Raw genomic sequence first — 22,403 nt, 5'->3', positions numbered from 1 at the left:
GCCCAGAATGTAACCCAGAGAGCAGAGTGTGGAAAGGAGGTGGGAAGGGATGTTTACTCCTTAGTACAAGGTGGCAGAACCAGTCCCCAGCCTGAGTGAAAGCAGATCGGGTGCTGCTGCTCTTGTCTGTTTTACTTCACCGAGGAGAAGCTCTTTGCCATAAGGTCAGTATAATTGCTCTTGTATACCCAGCTCTTCATGGACCCAAACTCTTTGCCTGGTCGCCATGCTGCATGCTTGCTGTATGATTAGCTGCCCTGTTGGCTCGTTTGCAGCCACTACCATCAGCACCTGTGTCTAATGTTGCAACTGCTGAATGGGCCTAATTTGATGGGGACATATGCTTGAAAAGCCTGTCACCAGTAAAAAATAGATTACAAAATACACCAAACAATACAGCTAAGTGGGCCCACAAGCAAAACAGGGCCAGGGCCAGCTGCATGGAGCAATAGGGAAGCTACAGTGGGAGGAACAGGGCAGCCATAACAAAAGAGGAACAAGCAGGGGGTGAACACAGTGAAGAGGGAAAGGGACGGAGGCAGATTGGATGAGCCATGGAAAGGGCAGGAGGGCAGGGATAGGTGGTGTAGGTCATAGTGTAGGATGGAATATGTAGGATGTATATTGTAGGTGTTGGGACATGTGAAAAGATACTGCTTGTCTGGCAAGGAAAGAGAACAGCCAGGTAAAAAGCTGAGCCAGCAACCTGATCAGATGAACAACTGAGTCAGCAGCCCAATCAGGTAAATAACTGAGTTAGCAAACTAATCGTAGCCTTAGGCAGAAAAGGGGTGATACAATATCTAATGAATAACTTTGTAACACTGTATTCAAAGTGAGCACCAGAATGTGGGCGGGCGCTTGCATTTAACCCTGTTGCGGTGGACTGATGACTCACTAAAGCAGCGAATAAATGACATACTACTTCAGCTCAGGAGTCTGTCTGTGAACCGCTGCATTCTGGGTAGCGGGGGAAAATAACAGATCAACACATGGTGAAGGGGGAAAGGCTGGAGTGACAACTGCCAGGTGGGAGAGGACGGGGGGCAGAAAGAGTGAAGGGATGTGGCTGAAGGCTTGGCCATAGTAAGAGGAAAGGGCAAGTTTGCAGCCAGAGTGAGGGAGAAGGGGCATCTATCCAGCCAGCAGGAAGGCACAGAGCTGGATGAATGTGTGTATAGTCCTAGTGAGAGGAAAGGGCCAAGGGGTCAGGCAGAGTGGACAGTAGAGGGAGCTGTGCATGGTTAGTGGGCAAGGGGCAGAGATGGAGCCATTGGATGGTATGAGGCAGGGGTGTGAGTCCATAGTGAATGCACAGCAGTGGCCATTAAGTTGCAGAAGGGGCAGTGGTCTGAAGCGTACAAGGAGGAAAGGCCAATGAAGTGGTCACATGGTCCAGAGGGGCTGGGAGCAGAAAGCCAAAGGACACCCCTGCTTCAGATGGCTTCACTTTTCATTTCTGAATGGGCCTCAGTTTTGTGACTGACAAGCAGCTGCCAAGGAAGGCAGAGCTCTGCGGTATCTGACAGGTTGCCAGGCAACCCCCATCCCTACCGCCCTGGAATTTGGAAACCCTGGTGCCTCTGTTTGTTTCTCAGTGGCTTTATTATAGCAATTCTTTTTTATCTGGGCCTTGGAAGACAATCCATCACCTTCAGCCAATGTAGAGTGGCTCCTGCCAAGGCTGCTGTTTGGATCGTGTCACTCCTGAGCTTTCAGAGGCTGCGCTGGCTTCCCATAAAGTGCCAGGTTGAGTTCAAAATTCTTCTGTTGACTTCTAAGCCTTTGTGAGGAATTGGTCTCGTGCACGACTTTGACCTTCTCATGCCATATGTCTTAGCTCACCCCTCGAGAGCCAGAGGGAGGGTTTAGAAGTAGTGTTGGGCATTCAAAAAAATATGCTGGAGCTCATGCTTTTTGCAGTTAACGCTGGGCAATGATCTTTCCTAAGAGATCTAAGCCCATTCTGCAATTACTTAACAGCAATCTTGAGACATTTTTCTCAGGAAAAGCTTTTAAGCTTGATAGGTGATGGGGTTAATATTGTTTGCCATATGTCTCTATTTTTCATCTGTATTAATGTAAAGCACTGTAAGAGGATTTTTCACAATTGTGCTGTAAAAATACAGGTTGCAATGACTGATTATGCTGCAGCCTCGGAACGTTAACCATTTAATGTATTCTAGGAGAACGAGCCCCAGCCTCCAGTCAGTCACCTCATGTACACAGAGTCTATATATACAACCTGTACATACATGTCCCACTCCAGTCACACCTCTCCTCCAACCCATTTTTTGTCACTTACCACTGTAGGGTTAAAATGAAATAGGGAAACACATGCAATGTGAAGTGAAGTAGCAGGGGGGAGTTCTATAATTGTGTGGTTGGCTGTGTTTCTCGCTCTGATGACTATTTGGGAACCCACGTAAAATGAATTGGGGGTCTGAGTCCAGTTCCTAGTAAATTAGATTCAAATTCTGCTCTCTGTCAGGGCTTGCCAACATACAGAAGTTGCACCAATTTAACTACATCACTTTCAAAACCAATGTAATTAAACCAGCAGAAACCCCTGTGTTTAAATCTGGTTATATTGGCTTAGTTTGCTGCTCGGGTGGCAAGCTACGCGAACATATGCCACGGTTATATCAGTGTAGCATTTCCACACTCAAAGGTGCACCAGGTTTAACTAGTTTCAGAGTAGCAGCCGGGTTAGTCTGTATTCGCAAAAAGAAAAGGAGGACTCGTGGCACCTTAGAGACTAACCAATTTATTTGAGCATAAGCTTTCGTGAGCATCCGATGAAGTGAGCTGTAGCTCACGAAAGCTTATGCTCAAATAAATTGGTTAGTCTTGAAGGTGCCACAAGTCCTCCTTTTCTTTTCAGGTTTAACTAAATCAGCTGAAAATCAGTAGTTAAACTGCTGCAACTTTGTGTACAGAATAGGCTGCAAAGCAGTGCAGATCCAGGTTAACTCCACCACCTGGCAGTGGACCTGATGCTAGCTTAACATCCACTTTGCACAGGTGTAAATACTGCATAAGGTACAGAGGACGGTGTATTGAAAAGGGTGTAAAAATTACACTAAAAATGTCACTTTAATTTTCAGGGGAGTTCCTGCTCCTGCTTGCAGCTTAGGGGGCCTCTACATTGAAGCATGTGATCTGGGCTTGGCCGGCAAACAGATGCTGTCAGTCAGTTTGCAGCCAGCCAGCCTAAAGTAAGGTGGGGTGAGTGAGTTATGCCTCTAATTATGCATTTTAGGGAGCAGCCCGCTCTCACTCTCTTTCTGTTTTGGGGTTCTTCTGTGTTATGGTTCTGAATTATAAGGCAGAAAGTAATGTTACAACTGTGGAGACAGAAGCTCTTGCTCATCTGTAAGGTTAGATCTGTGGGCACGCTGATGAAGTAGTGTCAGGATACAGGCACACAGACAAGGTTGTCCTGCTACTACTCACCTCATAGCTAGTCTGTGGAGAGTGGCCTTTCAGAGGGGAGTCCTGGACACAAAGGCTGAACTGACTGTACAAATTACTAGGGGCTCAAGTCTATGGAGTTAACAGTGTGGATGAACAAAAGTTCTGACCACATACATACGTGCCATATACCAACAACAGTCTCCCTAATGTGTATTAATAACTCATGACCCTAGTCTCTAGCTATCTCCCTGTTCCCCCGCAGTGCATAATGAACGCGGTGCACTCTGACCATTTTAGAATGTATCTCCTGTGATAATTCAATTTCTTTGCTGGCTGGATGCTCCCCAATCAGCCTGAGACTGCTTTGTCAGTTTGCAATGTCCCAGAAGTGTCTGAGGTGGCTAGTTATGCAGGTGTGTATGACTGAAAAGAAGATTGGCCCTATAGTTTCTGTTGTTAAGACATGCTGCTCCCCTGTAATTGAGTTTCTCACTTCCCATTCATCCACAAGATGACCACGCTGATCCCCCAAAGCTTGTGAACCCCTTCTGAAAATGGGGAGTTTCCTTCCCTTGTTTGTGACCCTCATCCCCGCACATATTGGGACACCAACTGAACCAAGAGAATCAGACTACCAGGGAACCAAGACACATATACAGAGTTACAGACCCTCCACCTAGAGGGCCATGGCTTCCTGTGAGCAGGTCTCCTAGGGAGTGGGGATGGTGACAACCCCTCACTGCCTTGATGGGATTATGGGGAGGACAATTTCAGTGAGGGAATATCCTCTGAGTGCAAAGACTGTCTATTTATTGTGTGAGAGCTAAGCACATCTACCTCACCATTACAGACAAATGGCAGATAAGAAGTCATGCTTGGAGCCCAATGCTGGATTCCCAGTCCTCCCAAAACACCCAAATCCCAGCAGGGAAACCAAAGATGTCAATGGGCTGCCAGGAATGCAGGATTGGGTCCCTTGTCATTCCCATCTCCCACCCCTCTTCTCTTCCTGTGATTCTGTCTCCGTGTGTGGAGAGACAGTGTTTCAACCAGACAGGGTTTTTTTTACATTATACTTTCAGGCCTTTGATCCCTCCAGGTTGTTTGTTCTTCTCTTTGTGAATTTAATAGTCAACGTATATGATAATTCATTGCCTGCTAATCCAATTTGGCTGCATTTAGATATTCCAGTTTAACTTCAAATGGAAGACACATAACATAAAAAATAATATTCAGAAGAAACAGAAATGAGTGTTCTCTGTGAACCCTGTGAACTGTGGCAGGGACAAAGAGAAGCTTTCACCTTCCCCTAACGGTGGGGTTTGCAGGGACTGGGCCAACCCTGGAAGGAGGTTAGAGCAGTCTGAAGAGTGCCCTAACTTGTGGCCCCTTCCATAGGGGGTGTTGTGCAGGGGAACACCCTGGCTAAGCCTCCTCCCTCCTCTGGCCCCTGTTGTGCAAGCCTAGGGGACCGCCTAGGGCAGGGGATTTCCCTGAGGGAGCCCATGGTGTCTCTTGGCACCTGCACAGACTGAGCAAAGTGGGCACAGCACATGAGCACACTGCCTCCAGGGCAACCAGTGACGCCGCAAGATTCATGCACTGCCGCATCAGCATGCCTCCAATACGGCCTAGAGGGAGGCAGTCTCCACAGCCCATTCTATCCTTGGCCTCCACTTAGACTGTGAATGAAGGGGCCAGATGTGAGGGTGGTTTGCTGACGCGCACAGCTGCTTCCTGGGAAACAAGCTGAAGCGCACCATCTCGTTTTACATAAGCCACTATACAGCCCTCAGATGGCAGCAGCTTCAAGTCAGCAGCAGCCTGGGCAAGCCAAGGTGAAAGGTGCCATCCCATTAGCAGTCCCCTTTGTAGTTTTACCAGTGACAAGATGCTCTGTATAATTCTGATATATTTGGAACTGTAATTGAAAATATGAAAGAAATATAAAGAACTTACAGTAAATATCAAATGTGTCTGCTTGCGGACCAGTAAGTCACAGCTGTGTTCCATACACATAGCGTAGATCATGGCCCCATTAAAAGCTGTGAGCTAGATCCCCACCTAGTGAAGATTGGCATAGCTTCTCCGACTTCAGTGGTTTCACATCAGCTGAGAATCTGGCCCTCACTGTTAATATGGAAGGAGGCCTTGAGAAGAATAGAATTTAGTGCATTATTCAGGGACAGCATAATTTCTGAAAAGAAATCCCTTCCTTATCGGTGGGCTGCTATAAATCATCCTCTCTCGCCTCCATCAGCCAAAGCCCTTTTCTGGGTCTGTTATTTATGCAAACTTCAATACAAACATTTATTGTCTAAACACGCAGTGGCCTTAAGATGCTCAGTTCTTTGGGGTATGCCGGAGGAGACACAGTATACTGACAGCTGTCTAGCAGAGCAGGAGGGGGAGATATCATAGCACTGACATTTCAAATGGCTCTCAGCTGGCTGTAACCAGGAGCCTTGCAGCATGTGAAATGCACTGACGGGTTAGGACAGTTTTATTAAATCATGCCCTGATCCAATTCCCACTGAAGTCAATGTAAGTCCTTGCATGGAATCCAATGGCAATTGGACTGGGACCATAGAGTGAAATTCATCCCTAAGTAGAGGATCAACACAAGACCTTCACCCTTGTGTTGGCGCTCTGCGCGATGTGAATTTCACTCTCATGCAATTTGCCAATGAGTTCAAGACCCACAACTAGAGCCAGGTTTCAGGGACCCAACTGGGAGCTCTGTTGAAACCTGGCCATCAGCAAGCTAAGTGAATGATAACCACCACCAATTATCAGTGCACTTGGGTTATATAGAAACATACCTGGGACATTCACAGCTCAGCAGGTTTGTTCTAGCTGGACATATCTGGAAAGGTCAGTAGCACTGAACGGGTTAAGCTCAAATACACTCCCACAGGATGTGTGTTTCCCACCAGGAGATTGCAGAAGGCGTTTTTCCCACTGGTTTTGCAGAGAAGGCAAACACTGGAAAGAATTTGCTAAAGCAATCCCATGAAATCACCTACCCTCAGGAACAGCGCTCCAAAAACAAAGGAAGGTTTAAGCCATTCTTAGCTCTGCTCTGCCCTCTGAAGGGATGTGCGCTGGCATGTGTCTTGGGAAGATGAGCCACCAAGCAGTAGCCAATTCCTGCACTAGGTAGCCTGCAGCACGAAGCAGCAGAGTGCCCTGGCAAGTGACACTAATCAGTGAGGACCCAGCTGCTCCACAGCCCCTATAGCAGGCTCCCCAGGGCTGCAGCAAGGAGGTTGCTGCCAGTCCCCTCCCATTTAAACTACTGCTAGTTAAGAGTCATTGTTCCTGGCTCTCCTAATTTCTCCCAAAGCCCCAAGAAGCTGCCTGTTTGCAGGCTGCCATCCAGACCCACTACCTGTGGAGAGCTGGTGAGATCTTCCTATAGGCCTGATCAATGCTTCTCCTAAAATCATCCTGAGATGCTCCCCTCCCCTCTCCCATCCCCCATGGTGAGAGCCACCTCTGCATCATTCCCACCTCGGGTGGCCCAACGAAGGATGAGGCATTGCTGGTTTGGTGAATCACACTGGAATTGCTTATGAAGCAGGACAGAGCACTCACTGTCCGGAGAGCAATGTACTCACTTTAATACGCATGTTTTTATCACCCATTTACATGAAAATCTGTGAGCAAAAGAATCACGCCCATGACTTGAAAGCCTCTGTGGCCTCGTCTACACCCGCCTTTCCTGGGAAATTTCCCACAGTCACACCATCACCGGTGCAGCCCCACTGGTGATAGCAACACTGGGAGCACTAGTATAATCAGGGCGTGCACACCACTTGCATTCTTACTGCTGTGTTTAGACCCGTTCTGAGCAGAGACAGACCACGCTGCAGGACAAATCCTGTGCCTTGCCTACACCCATGCTCCCACTATGGCTACCACCAGCCAGTATGGGGAGTTAAAGCACACTGCAAGGGATTCACACAACCACCTCCACACCACTTAAGTCACACATTAAAGATAATATTTGGCTGTATGGTGCATGGTTCCCTATGCTGGCATGAATTTAATTCTAAGGGCCCAGGGCTTTATGGGATGCCTCCTATGGACCCTCTGTACTAGGGCAAATTTCACTCTATCAGTCCAACTCTGCTTAGGCTTAGCACAGATCAACACAACTCTGTGGGGCCAGGTTTCCATATGCTCAGCCCCTACAGATGAGGTGAGATTTTCAGAGGAGCCTGGCTTCCCTGTAGGCCCCTAAAAATGGGTCAGATTTTCAATACCTGTCACTTCCATTGCTCTGCTCATGTTCACATTTCCTCTTCCTCCCGCCCTCCTGTTTGTCTCTCTTTTATCCACTCACTGGGCCCTGCCTGACGGCTAGACTGGAGCAGAGGCTGTCTTCGTTACTTGTCTGTACAGTGCTTGGCACAGTGGGGACTTGATCCCCGATTGGGGCTCCTAAGCACTCCCCTAGTTCAAATAATAATAAGAAATAGATAAAAGTGCTCGGCCCCAGCTGCTCCTATTGTGATTCTTATGGTCAGATTTTCAAGGTTTCGGCACCAATGTGCATCCAACACACTGAGCTCTTTGAAAATCTGGCCCCCAGAACCCTGTGCTACAGGCTGAACCAAAGATGCTTTTCTTTTGCCATTACTCTCCTTAGCAGATTTCTAATGGAAATGAATAGCCTGCAGAACACAATGCTAAAAAATAATCTGCTACAATCTATCCTCATGGTAAAAGGTTATTACACAAATGCAGACCCTTACCCCCGTACAAAGAGCCATGCCAAGCCTGACCCACCACGGAAGTACTTAATGTGGGGTTAAAGTGGTGCAAACAATTTTGTGCAGGTCCTCCACAGTACAGTGAATTCAGCCACAATGGATCTTCAGAACTAAAAACCCACCAAGGGCTCAACCCTGCATCCTTTGCTCACTCACAGCTCTCTAAAAGGACATGGGAGTACTGAGTGTTCAAGGAATACAGGATCTGCAGCGAAGCACAGATTTTTTTTCTTCCATACATTGCAGTGTAGAGGGATTTTCTCCTCTGGCTTGTAACAGGGCTGCCACTTACTGAGTGCCCCTTCATGGCCAGAGATCCCCCTGCAGCACCCTGCCTCTCTTCTCCCTCTTCAGGTCCCCTAATGAGCTCTACATAGTCTCTCTTATGAGTAGAACCACACTCCGCTCAAGGCTGGTTTCATGACCACAATCAGTCCCACATAGTCCTTAAGGTCTCAAAAATAAAGTTCCGCATTGCAACGCCAGAGCTCACATTTATCTCTGGTTCTTTGTCCACTCACATGGAGTTCTTCTCCTGCCAGCATCTGTTCTTCGCAGGGTCCCCACTCCTAGCCATTTCTAGCTCAGCCTTCTGGCTCTAGCTTCTTTCTGCTACTGGCACTTCTCCTGTTCCAAGGGAAGTGATTATCTGTAAACTACCTTCCTCCAGAGTGCACCTCTCAACTGGTCTGACCCCACCTTACATTCCAGGGCTCCTGATCTGGGCCTTAAATGGACAGCGTCCTGGATTTTTTCCCCAATCCAACTACTAATTCTCTGGCACTACTTCCTATCTTCTGCTACAAGGCCATCCTCTGAGCCTTTGTTCATTCCATCTTCCTGGAACGAGGTCGTCTGGCCCCCTCTATTGTTAAAGGGCCAGTATAGGTTGTTACATCGCTACAGTGTTAAATCTCAGAATCTGGCAGTTTTTAACGGATAATCCTAGAGGAACCTTCAATATTGTATCATACTGCTGTAATCTTCACCATTGCTTTAAAGATAAAGACAGCAAACATAAATCTGTTTTTAAACTATTATTCCCATCATCACCATCAGCCACTCCACTTCCTTACCTGTTTCTAAAAGGAACTCCCCAAACAGACCCCACTGGATAATTATTTTTCTGCAGGATATTTAGGTTTGTTTAGTCTTTCATCAAAACTTCGAGATCATGTGTTTTAGCTAAAATGAGTAAAGATCCAGTTAATGGAAGAAGACTAATATAACACCCCCTTATGGGTGAAATTCACCCCAGTGCAAGACCTGCAGAAGGATAATCAATTAAGGGCAGAGAAAGTTCCCTAACCAATTATCTAGGTCCTCCAAAGAGACCTCCTGCAACACCTGGAAAGGCAAGACGTGCTTTCCCTCATATTCCTGTGGTAGAAAGCACATGGATGAAACATTTTATAGGCCTTCTTTACAAACAATGAAGAAGGAAAGGGGGCAAACACCCACTTTTTTCCCTTCCTTTGCAGTTCACGTTTAAGCCCTCCACATGGGCTGTAAGTGGAATTTAAATGGAAGAGAGGGGCTTAAGTGGTCCCAATGCACTTACAGTGAATTTCACCCTCCCGTGAACCTATTATAGATCTGAGATTTAAAACATTTCAAAATAAGGCTGCTATGTTAAAACTGGGCAGTTGCCTCTGGATATTACAGTATCCATTTTAGCACCAGCTGAAATTCTACAGGGTTAAGAAAAGACCATGTGAATAGCTCTGTCTGCACTGGTTTCTGCCAGGCCAACAAGCTGAGGTAATCACAAGCAAACCCTCTTAGTCATATTTAACCAAACACTTATTTTCCATTTTATTCAATAATTGCCTTTAATACTAAAATGGGGGGGGAGGGGAGAAGTCACATTGAAGTGGAAAACAAAGGTCTCATCAGATGAGAGAAACGATGTGGCAGGTACACCATTTTGAAACAGAACTGTAATAATTTAATAAAGCTGCTTTATCATCTTCATAAAATAGACAGAATGGTGATTTTTTTTCCATATTTTTGTTTACAATGATTCCATCACTGTGAAAATGTACATAACATACATATCAGCATATACAACAATTTATTCTTCTTCATATAATCAGCAACAGAGACACCTTGATGAATCGTACTGTACTTAAGTCCCACTGAAATCCGCCTTGCTTTCGCGGGCAATTATGGTGTCATCAGGCTGGTCAGCAGGCTACAGAAGCTTGTAGCTCTAAGACTTAAGATCTTCTGCAACCAATACCTTAGCATTTGAATAGTGCAAGGAGGTATTTGTTGCTGAAAACTAGCTTGCACTCGGTCAGCTCTTGTCACTAAAGATTATATCCCAGCTCATATCAGCTGAACATCAGCTGATGCCAGTAAAGAATCCATTTCACCAAGGCTTGCAACAGAGTTAGCTGGGTTCTTCTGGTAAGGTTAAATGCACCTCGTAAGTTGGATAAAAGATTATCTGTAGCGGCAAAAGCAGCTGTAGCAACAAGATCATCCATTTCCCCCAATGACAGACAAATGTGTTTCTATTCGTCATTAGTTTTTTTTTCCCCCAGAGTAATTTCAACATATTAATCAGACAGTGTGTTCTTCACAAAAGCAACTTGTTTCCTATTTGAAAAAAAGTAATTCACTTCTGCACAATATGTGATCCACAGGCCATCTCCAGCTTCACAATAAAACAGGGATAACCGCAACAACTTCATCAGGACAATGCATTAAGTGCTTATGGATTATTTTTTAAACCATCAATCCACCCTCCCGTAACCCTTCCCTCCCATATTCCCCCTTGTATATATCAGCATAAAAATAAAACCAGTGCTGCAAGATTTCAATGTAAGGAAAAGAAAATTCCACTTGTGAAAGGATTTTCTAAAGAGATTCTATCAAGTAGGTAAATATTACACTTTGAGTAGAGCATGTCATGAATTTACTCATAGACTGTATCTTTGGGGTCTGAAATCCAGAGGTGCTGCATGCACAATGCAGTATTGGTTTCATTTTGGGTTGTGGATGATTGGCACCTCTGGAAATCAGGCTCTTGTTAAATGTGGTATAAACTACTACACCATTCTTACTTCCCTGTGTAAATAGGTAGGCAGAGCAAGTTTGCCTGAACGAAATATTTGGGGGGGGAACATCACATTCAAACGATTCTCCTGTGCCGAATTTGGTAACAATATAAATTCTAAAGAGAGCTTCATTACATCTTGTCCAAAAAAACCATCCTGGGTCATTCACATTTTGATGTGGTTAATTTAGCTACTTTAAAAATTATATTACAGCTCAGCCAGAAGCTCTGAACTGATTTCAAATGAGAGAGGGAAAGCAAGTGGGAATAGGAAATATTTGGAAGAGAACTCTGTGGGCGATGAACCTTTTCCAGTCCCTCTCCTGGTTCTTCTTTTCATGAGATAGCAATATGTCATGGAGGTGCCTTAGGCACTCAAGATCCCAAGCTTCAGCACAGGCCAGGATGGGAAAGACTGTTGTTTAAATGGTTTGCTTAGAGGCAGTAGGGCTTACTGACATCTTAAAACTCCCTTTTAATAAAGAAATATTTCACATATTTTCTGGGCTGTGCTTTTATTTCTAGTGGCAAGGAATGTTTCTAATGGGTAAATCAGAGAAATATTTTATTTTTCTTTTCAGTTAGCATCTATTTTCCTCCCAGTGCCAGGCTGGTGCTGGCAGCTCAATAGTCAGAGGCCCATGTTCAGTAGAAATCAACAGCTGGACTCTTCTGTCCATTTTATATTCACCAGGTCAGGTGAGAGGGGACCCTCGCCTAGTCACTCCTTGGATGGGGAGAAGGAGGGCTGTGGGAAAGGAATAGGACGGTCCAATTTTCACAGCACAGTGTAGTGGATAGAGGAGAATCCACACTGATCGGCTATCCTCTCCTCTCCCATGTTGCCTGATGGATTGTTGCTCTCAGTTCCATAGAAGATAACGTGCAAGCACTTCTGGGCAAATTATTTGGCTTGGGGAGTTAAGTCCCAATCCAACCTCCCAGGAAAACCAATGGGAGACTTCAGTGGAGCTGGATCAAGATAACCCAAGGCAGGAATCATGATGTTAGTCAGTGCTGGAATTTAGCCAGAGCTCAGCCACAGAGTCAGATTACATTAAAGTAGGGTCATACTTATGTGTGTATGTTTGGGGAGAGAAGGTGGATCTATGACCTTGATCTGAACATGACCTTCTTGGCTAAATAGTTTCCTACTTGTTGCAGACATGGAGTTGTGGGGTGGGGAATGGGGCTCTCTCCTATCACAGTGAGGGGTCATGCCTTCGGCTCTCTTCAGGGAAGCCTTTTGGCTATTCCTCATCAGCTCCCTTTTGTGAAGTTACTTGAATGGCTCATTTCAGGGAAATGACCTGCCATTAATGCAGCATGACACCCACCCGTTTCAAGTCAGGAGAGGTTGCATCAAGCAATCGGATAAGTTCAGTTCACACCATTTGCAACACACACATCCCCACCTGGGTTTGTTTACATTTGGGGGTGTGAAAATTCAAAATCTCAAGGTAACTCTTGGAAGGAGAGTTTCACTGAACTTGGTACAAAACTAATGAGCTTCCTGGATTTTGTAACAAAATCCAAGCAGTAAAACTCAGGAGTTTGAAGAAACCCAGGCCTTTTTTGCGGGATCTCCAAGAGACAGCAAAAGGTTCATATAAACTTCAACTCATTTTGTCAGCTAGCCTAAGGCAACCAGAGTCTTTGAGCATCCTAAGTAGAGGCCCCTGATATCAAAAGTTTCATGATTGCCATCGGTTATCCATATGAGCCTGAAGAATATATGTGTTGGAGGGTGGGGGAACAGTACTATAGACTAATTCTGAGTTACTGCTCACACACACACACACACACACACACAAAATCCTTCTATAAACAATTTTCTGCCAATCGATGCGGATTAATTTCTGCAGTTAACAAAAAGATATCCAACAAGCTTCTGTGGCTCAGTAAGTAGGGACATGAATTTTCACTGAATAAAGCTCTCAGAAGTTAACAAATACGGTAACATCATAATGAACAAACACTCATCTTAATATTACAGGCAGTCCAGTAACTTAAACTCCCCCAAAACCAACTTGTTTCTTCTATTGCTCATATAATACATCCACTTGCAAAAAATATATATTTTAATGACAGCAGAACAGCACCCCAGATATGAAAAACTAGAATAAAAAGAACATACCATTTAAAAATGAATCAAACTTCAAAATTAAAGGAAAAAAAGAAATATGGCTCAGTTTTAGAGGGACAGATGCAGTCACATCTACTAAGGGGATTCCATCTGCATGAGAGGTTTCAGAGTAACAGCCGTGTTAGTCTGTATTCGCAAAAAGAAAAGGAGTACTTGTGGCACCTTAGAGACTAACCAATTTATTTGAGCATGAGCTTTCGTGAGCTACAGCTCACTTCATCGGATGCATGCCGTGGAAACTGCAGCAGACTTTATTTATACACAGAGAATATGAAAAAATACCTCCTCCCACCCCACTGTCCTGCTGGTAATAGCTTATCTAAAGTGATACGTTTATCTAAAGTGATAAGGCCCACCTGATGATCACTTTAGATAAGCTATTACCAGCAGGACAGTGGGGTGGGAGGAGGTATTTTTTCATATTCTCTGTGTATAAATAAAGTCTGCTGCAGTTTCCACGGCATGCATCCGATGAAGTGAGCTGTAGCTCACGAAAGCTCATGCTCAAATAAATTGGTTAGTCTCTAAGGTGCCACAAGTACTCCTTTCCATCTGCATGAGGTAGCAATCAACACCAATAAAGAAAACTTTAGTGATTTCATCAGAAGTTCCTTTTGATAAATTATTTTCAAACTCCTGGATCCACAAGACATACTGGTAATGTACCAATTGGAGTAGTTAAAAACTCAACCATATCCATTTTATCCACCTTCTCTAAAGAAAAGAAATGACTGGAGCTTATTCGATTTCTAGGACAATAACAATTGGAGGCTCTATTCCTGATGACATTTTTAATTTAAATAAATCAAAGTAATGAGAATGTTATCAAGATACATTAGTACTGGGAAGTCTGTTTCTCTAGAAACCATTGTTTTCAGTTCATTGGCAGAGCAAATGTTAGCAATATCTGTATTTTTCCCTCCCTCATAATGAACTGTTACGCTCTAATGAATATTCTTTTTGGTAGAAAAGTCTGTCAAATAAAGGGTTACTAATTCACAAACCATCATCCTCCACCCCACCCCACTCAAAACTAATCTGAACTATTATGTAGTGCAGGAGAGCAGAGAATATACAATGCTGTGAAAATCTTTACAGCTCCCCTCCTTTCTACAAAATGTCTGTTCAAGTAGCTAAAATGGTCTTTTTTCTTTTAAAAAACAATTTTATATGTGCAAATTTGTAACCACATAAAATTATGAGAAAAAATAATGTCTCTTTTTTCTTCTCCATATGGAAGGCACATTAATTTGATTAGTAGTGGTGTTACATTTCACCTGTCTGTCCCTACATGTATATCCTTCTATTGCTTACTCTATACCTATTTATGATGCAGGATAAACAGAAATAATACCACTCTAAAATCCCTCCCATGATGAGATACACACACTCACGCAGGTACTTAGTGTAATCATGACTGGGGGAATGTTGAATCAGGAAGTGTGTGTCTAACCAAGATGCTAATTTAGATCTGTTATACAATTCCCTCGCTTTGAGATGATTAGAAACAGGGAAGATCTAAACCTGGGAACTAATAACTTACGGAGAAGCTTTTCCATGCAGTGTCTTGACATTACACAAAAAAAAAAAAAAAGATCTCAAAACGTTCAGCCCGCTGCATCTGACAACTGCAAATTAGGCAGCAGAATATCCCCCAAATGACTTTCCACAATGATCTATCATAGCACTGTGAAAACAAGTATAGGATGTATGGGGTGCTGGAGGGTAAGATGGGGGGAAAACACTCCTAATATTGGCTTTAAAAGTAGCAGTTTCCCCAAGTTTTAAATATATCTGTGTTTTTTTAAACTTGAAAGCCTTTTGCCATCACTAGACAGACAGTAATTTGCAATATCAAATACGGTAACAGTACAGATAGGCATGTGATAGCAAAAGGATTCTTAATGCAGGGGTGTCCACAGCAAAATAGCAACATTTTAAAGTACAAACAGCCTTGTGTTAGGCAAATATTAAAACTCATTGAATTGTTCTTTTAACAGTGGTACACAAGAAATGGCCATTAAATTGTATTGACTACAAAAACATCAGGGTGATTATTAAAGATGGCCGGATAAGGAGTTTTCAATTCAATTCATTACAAAGAATGGCAATTTATTATAGAGAGTTTTGATATATAAAAATATATAAATTGAAAATACTCCATACATAATACTTCTTTATAACTGAACTGGTCTCACCTTCACCCCCACCCCGTGACAAAAGAAAAACAAGCTAATTTGCTTCAACTGAACACCCCTGCTGGTTGCTGAAACAAGTGGGATTGTCACATTAACGATAGCTTCATTTATAAACAATACATTTAGGGAAAGCTCTTAAATACAGCAATTTGTGAACCACTGGTAAGCAATTAAAAACAATATGCGCTTGTAGTAGTGTTGGTTCCCCTTTTTTATATGGTGCCATTTAGAGCACTATGTCTTTTAGTCTCTTCACTCCTGGTGAGTCTTTTTCTCTACATTCTTGCAGAAGTGGGTTAATTTCATGCATTATATTTTCACTGTCCGCCCCTCTAGGCTCTGCTTCGGTGGGCCGAGAAGGGCCATTGTTTACAAATTGCTCCAGGTCGCGATTTACCGGGCAGTGCATTATGTTGTATGAGACTGAAGGTTTGCTAGACAGGGGACTCTTCAGATGAAGGGGTGACGTGATAGGGCTCACAGCTTCGCAGCCGTTCCCCGCTTCACGGACTGCACCATTTACCTTTGGGCTGCAGATGGGCAGATCCACTGTTCTTTTGCCTTTCAGGTTGACGATACGCTCGTCGGCCAGGGGTTCACTCCCATCTTTGCCAAATGTTGCAAAAGTTCTTTTTGTACTACAGTCTTCATAAGACTCTGTATCCACAGTGGTAGCTTCTATAGAGAGTGCCATGACATTCCTTCCATGCTCGGGGGATTTTGCACGACTGGGGACAGAGTTCCGGGGCATCCAGCATCTATCTGAGTGACCAAGGATCCGACACTCTTCCCTACAATGAAATCCATCAGTTTGATCTGTGTGAAGAAAATACAATGGCTTATGAAATTGAGGATTCTTTCTTTCTGGAAGCTGATCCTGCAATCCTTACTCACACGTGGTACATAGAAACTAACTCCAAAGTCCCATCAGATATCATGGTGTAAATACTTATATACTCACACACACGCAGACAATCTAAGTATTCATCACCAGAGTAGGACATGCTAGGACATGGATACTGGCATCCAGGGGATTCTCAGGAAGTTTGCAGGATCAGACCCTTTCTATTATGCCTACGTAAATGTTAGTTACTTTCAAACAAACAGCAGACATTTTTAAAGTGACATTTTAAAGGGGCATTTTATTGCATTTTTTATTATTCTTATTATTTTAACGGGCTGAAGTTCAATTTCCAACAGGTTGTGTGTCATTTGCTTTTTGCTGCTACCAGAACTAAAACCTAAAGGGAAACAACTTACGATAGGAAATAAATTAAAACGGGTTTGTCTCATGTGTCAAGCTGCTTAGAGTCAGCATTTCTGTTTTCAGTAACCAATGCTAAAAGGCACTCTGCTTTAACTTTGTTCAACATGAAAAATCTGAGCATAAATTCTACATCTGGGATTGCCATTTGTTTGTATTTTTGTTGATTTTTACATTTTGCTTAATTCCCTGTTGGCCTCCCACACAATTGCAGAGGCTTTGTAAATAACCAGCACCATCTCCTTCCACTGAAGATTAAATTTGTCACTCCCAGCACTTGATCTCCATTCGTATGGGAATAATAAAGATTCTCTCCCTGCTGTCTGCTCCAGAATCTAAGGCTGCAACTAGCAGCATTTCCATTGTTGATATGCGGGATAATATTTTGCACTTCTACAGCACCTTTTATCTCAAAGCTTTTTACAAAAACTAAGGATCACATTTTCAATCTCTGCTCAAAATCATATCAGGTAGGATTGTCACAGGGGGAATCTATTCCTCCAATAGTGGCCAGAGCTCACTATGCTGGGGTTTTGGTCAGTGGATCTGCATAGTTTGTGAACCCACTGGCCACATCCATGGCACACACAGGGTGTGGAGTTCCCCTACACAGCCACTTTGTGGCCAGTCCTCCCTGTGAAGAAGAAATTCTGTGGTTCTGCACCTTTTTCAGGACTCCCACATTCAAGCAAGGGAACATATTTTCCCCTTGTACATCACACAGTTCTTTTGTGAACTTGGAAAATATTATCCCCCTTCTATAAATGGTCAAATGAGACACACAGAAGTTCAGTGACTTGTCTGAAGCGCTAATGTGAATCTGTGGCAGAGCTGGGAATAGAATCCAGAAGTCTTGACTCTCACTGCCTTGTCCTAAGAACTAGACCATTTAATACAGATAATATCCCAGGTTTTTCCAGTATTTGCTTTTGACTCTAGTGTTTTCTTCATTTGATCAGAACTTGTAGCTGAAGACAACTCAGTAAACCTTTGCAAAGCACACACATTTCATTCAAAATTACGTAGCAGAGGTTCTCAAACTGTGGTCTGCAGACCACCAGTGGTCCACGAGCTCCATTCAGGAGGTCCATGGATAGTTCCTTCTAAGGTGCACGCCTGGGCGACCACACACAAAAGAATGAAGGGCCACCCACCTAATTAGTGGAGCTGCGCAGGCATGGCTCCACTAATTAGGTGCCCGGACCCCAGAGAAGATGCACATGTAAGGTGAGATGCAGGTGGGAGGGGGCAATGGGGTGGGAAGAAGGGGTGGGGGGAATATGGGATGTGCAGGGCTGCAGCGGCCAGAGAAAGAGGTGACTTTCCCTAGCTCCAGGGCTGCGGCTGCCAGGGAGAGACCCCCACTCCTTCCCAGCCCCAGCTCGGGGGCTGCCGCTGCAGGGGAGAAACGCCCACTCCCTTCCAGCCCCAGCTCGGGGGCTGCCAGGGCACATCCATCGCATTAGAAAGGTAAGACTACTGATATTAAAATATGAGTTGTGTGCTTTTATTTGTAGAACAAAAAAACATTAATTATTATTAAGGGTTTTTTATATAGCACTTTTATCCAAAGCGCTTTACAATAGTTAGCTAACGGTACAAACAACATTTGGAAAGATCATTTAGTGGTCTGCCGAGACCATCAGCAATTTTCAAGTGGTCCATGAAAAAAAAAAAAAGTTTGAGAACCACTGTTATGTAGCATATTCTTATTGTAATTTGTACACAAATAAACTAACTACCCAGTGTGGTCAAGAGTTAATGTTAATAATAATACAATAATGCATTCAGTCCTTGCCAGTTTGAAATACTGAAACCCACAGAGGTGCAGACTCAGCTTTGGTTTGCTTCCTGTCCACCTGAAAACAGTTCGTTTTGATGCTTTGTACTTCTGTGCACATCACCTCAGCTTTTCAGATACATTTGTATTTCTACCACATTCTAGCACAAGGGCGGCTGATAAAAATTCTCAGCACATAGCACAATGCACCAAAATATGAGCAGCTTAACACTTACAGAGAATCAGCTAGTAAAAAGCAAACCTAGAAAATAAGAGAGAAAAACCAATTCATTGAAAATCTATGTCTAAAATGTTAGCAATTTCTCTACATCACAGCAGCTACCCCATTGTACAAAAGGCAATGTTGACTGGTTGTGCAGGAGGTCTGGATTTCAGTAGCCTTCTCTACAGTGTTTTCAGAGAATGATGCGCTCAGCTTTACATGTAGAACAACCTCCATTAGGAGCTGCCTAAATGCTGTTATACTTTGATTTTGTTACTTTCAGTTACTGCTCTGTCTGGGAGGTGAATGGATCCCTCCTTTGGCTTGTTATTGACAAATGGTTAGGTATTTGTTTTCAGAAAGTCATCTATAGCCTGCATAGCAGAACTGATTGGAATCCATGAATAGCAGGGGTTGGGAAGAGCTGGGGAATGTTACATTTATGGACATTGTTTGATTTCTTTTAAGAAGAAAATTAGTGATTGTGAAAGATGCAGGACTGACTCCCTGTTTATTCCCAGAAACTGGTACAGTGCAGGTAGCATAACAGCTAGCTTTGCCAGGTTGTTCCTATCCCCCACAATATGCCTCAACTTTGTTCTGGAGACCATCTCAAAAAGTAAGATGGCGGCTTCATCTCTGTGCTACGTAACTTGCTGGACTCACTACAGAGATTGTTAGCTCTGGTAGCAGGTTTCAGATGTCCACAAGGAACTGCACTGACACAAGCTAATTCATAGAATCATAGAATCACAGAATATCAGGGTTGGAAGGGACCTCAGGAGGTCATCTAGTCCAACCCCCTGCTCAAAGCAGGACCGATCCCTGACTAAATCATCCCAGCCAGGGCTTTGTCAAGCCTGACCTTAAAAACTTCTAGAGAAGGAGATTCCACCACCTCCCTAGGTAACGCATTCCAGTGTTTCACCACCCTCATAGTGAAAAAGTTTTTCTTAATATCCAACCTAAATCTCCCCCACTGCAACTTGAACCATTACTCCTTGTTTTGTCATCTGCTACCACTGAGAACAGTCTAGACCCATCCTCTTTGGAACCCCCTTTCAGGTGGTTGAAAGCAGCTATCAAATCCCCCCTCATTCTTCTCTTCTGAAGACTAAACATCCCCAGTTCCCTCAGCCTCTCCTCATAAGTCATGTGTTCCAGTCCCCTAATCATTTTTGTTGCCCTTCGCTGGACTCTTTCCAATTTTTCCACATCCTTCTTGTAGTGTGGGGCCCAAAACTGGACACAGTACTCCAGATGAGGCCTCACCAATGTCGAATAGAGGGGAACAATCACGTCCCTCCATCTGCTGGCGATGCCCCTACTTATAAATCCCAAAATGCCATTGGCCTTCTTGGCAACAAGGGCACACTGTTGACTCATATCCAACTTCTCATCCACTGTAACCCCTAGGTCCTTTTCTGCAGAACTGCTGCCAAGCCATTCGGTCCCTAGTCTGTAGCAGTGCATTGGATTCTTCTGTCCTAAGTGTAGGACTCTGCACTTGTCCTTGTTGAACCTCAGATTTCTTTTGGCCCAATCCTCCAATTTGTCTAGGTCCCTCTGTATCCTATCCCTACCCTCCAGCGTATCTACCACTCCTCCCAGTTTAGTGTCATCTGCAAACTTGCTGAGGGTGCAATCCACACCATCTTCCAGATCATTTATGAAGATATTGAACAAAACCGGCCCCAGGACCGACCCCTGGGGCACTCCACTTGATACCGGCTGCCAACTAGACATGGAGCCATTGATCACTACCCGTTGAGCCCGACAATCTAGCCAGCTTTCTATCCACCTTATAGTCCATTCATCCAGCCCATACTTCTTTAACTTGCTGACAAGAATACTGTGGGAGACCGTGTCAAAAGCTTTGCTAAAGTCAAGGAACAACATGTCCACTGCTTTCCCTTCATCCACAGAGCCAGTTATCTCGTCATAGAAGGCAATTAGATTAGTCAGGCATGACTTGCCCTTGGTGAATCCATGCTGACTGTTCCTGATCACTTTCCTCTCCTCTAAGTGCTTCAGAATTGATTCCTTGAGGACCTGCTTCATGATTTTTCCAGGGACTGAGGTGAGGCTGACTGGCCTGTAGTTCCCAGGATCTTCCTTCTTCCCTTTTTAAAAGATGGGCACTACATTAGCCTTTTTCCAGTCATCTGGGATCTCTCCCGATCGCCATGAGTTTTCAAAGATAACAGCCAATGGCTCTGCAATCACATCTGCCAACTCCTTTAGCACTCTCAGATGCAAGGCATCCGGCCCCTTGGACTTGTGCTCGTCCAGCTTTTCTAATAGTCCCGAACCACTTCTTTCTCCACAGAGGGCTGGTCACCTTCTCCCCATGCTGTGCTGCCCAGTGCAGTAGGCTGGGAGCTGACCTTGTTCGTGAAGACAGAGGCAAAAAAAGCATTGAGTACATTAGCTTTTTCCACATCCTCTGTCACTAGGTTGCCTCCCTCATTCAGTAAGGGGCCCACACTTTCCTTGACTTTCTTCTTGTTGCTAACATACCTGAAGAAACCCTTCTTGTTACCCTTAACATCTCTTGCTAGCTGCAACTCCAGCTGTGATTTGGCCTTCCTCATTTCACTCCTGCAAGCCCGAGCAATATTTTTATACTCATCCCTGGTCATTTGTCCAATCTTCCACTTCTTGTAAGCTTCTTTTTTGTATTTAAGAGCAGCAAGGATTTCACTGTTAAGCCAAGTTGGTCGCCTGCCATATTTACTATTCTTTCTACACATCGGGATGGTTTGTCCCTGTAATCTCAATAAGGATTCTTTAAAATACAGCCAGCTCTCCTGGACTCCTTTCCCCCTCATGTTATTCTCCCAGGGCATCTTGCCCATCAGTTCCCTGAGGGAGTCAATTCCTTTTGCAAAAGCCACAAAATGGCAGACAACAACAACTTTGGATCCCTTCAGATGGCTTGGGCTCTCAGATACCATGCTGATCAGCATGGCATGGATGACCAGGACTTAATCTGAAGTAATATTTTATAATATTATATTTTAATTTTATATATTATAATATTATATTATATATTTTATATATATTATAATATTATAATTTAATTTTAATATATTTTAATATTAATATTTTATAATATTATAATCTGAAGTAATATTCTCCATTATAGATGCCAAGGGCAGGTGTGCTAGAGGTAAGCACAGGAATTTCCTTTCCTCTTCCAGTGCACCTATGCAAGAGGCAAACATAACTGAGTTTCTAGTGCTCCAGCAGGGCTAAGCACTGATCCCAGAAAGATGATGTTAACGTACGTGACCACAGCTCCAACCCATCTATGCACTAGCCTGCGGCCACTGTGGAGCAGCCTGAACCCAAGGGAGGAATACCTGTAGAACAGGTGTAATAACTGCCACACATGTGCAGGCACCCTCTCGCTCCCCTGATGCATTCTGTATGCTCCTGTACCATGAGGGCACAACACCTCTGCACAGTGCTGGTCTCCTTAGCATAGCTCCAGTTCACCCAGCCATCACAGCACCCACCATAGTTATTCA

At 44.0% G+C, this 22,403-nt stretch overlaps 1 protein-coding gene and 1 long non-coding RNA gene across 5 annotated transcripts in view; both read right to left on the bottom strand.

Annotated features, from left to right (window-relative positions):
• LOC142073214 (uncharacterized) overlaps positions 1-5,555 on the bottom strand; it is an 81,129-nt gene extending 75,574 nt beyond the window's left edge. Inside the window, exon 1 of the long non-coding RNA XR_012669963.1 lies at positions 5,377-5,555. This is a non-coding gene — a long non-coding RNA (uncharacterized LOC142073214). The remainder of the gene's footprint in view (positions 1-5,376) is intronic.
• The window catches only part of PCDH19 (protocadherin 19), a 231,501-nt gene that overhangs the window by 107,942 nt on the left and 101,156 nt on the right, over positions 1-22,403 (bottom strand). For 2 of the 4 annotated variants that reach the window (XM_048864356.2, XM_048864355.2), the window contains exon 5: positions 14,182-16,419. The exons of 1 other annotated variant lie outside the window; for it this stretch is intronic. In XM_048864356.2, coding sequence (XP_048720313.2) covers positions 15,830-16,419 — 590 coding nt within the window. In that variant the 3' untranslated portion in view covers positions 14,182-15,829. Of the gene's footprint in view, positions 1-14,181; positions 16,420-22,403 lie in introns of those variants that run through there. One more of the 4 variants, XM_048864357.2, reaches the window with a different exon arrangement.

Source organism: Caretta caretta, chromosome 9 (assembly GCF_965140235.1).
Source record: "Caretta caretta isolate rCarCar2 chromosome 9, rCarCar1.hap1, whole genome shotgun sequence".
Lineage (NCBI taxonomy): Eukaryota > Metazoa > Chordata > Testudines > Cheloniidae > Caretta > Caretta caretta.
This window is presented reverse-complemented; position numbering and strand designations above follow the sequence as displayed.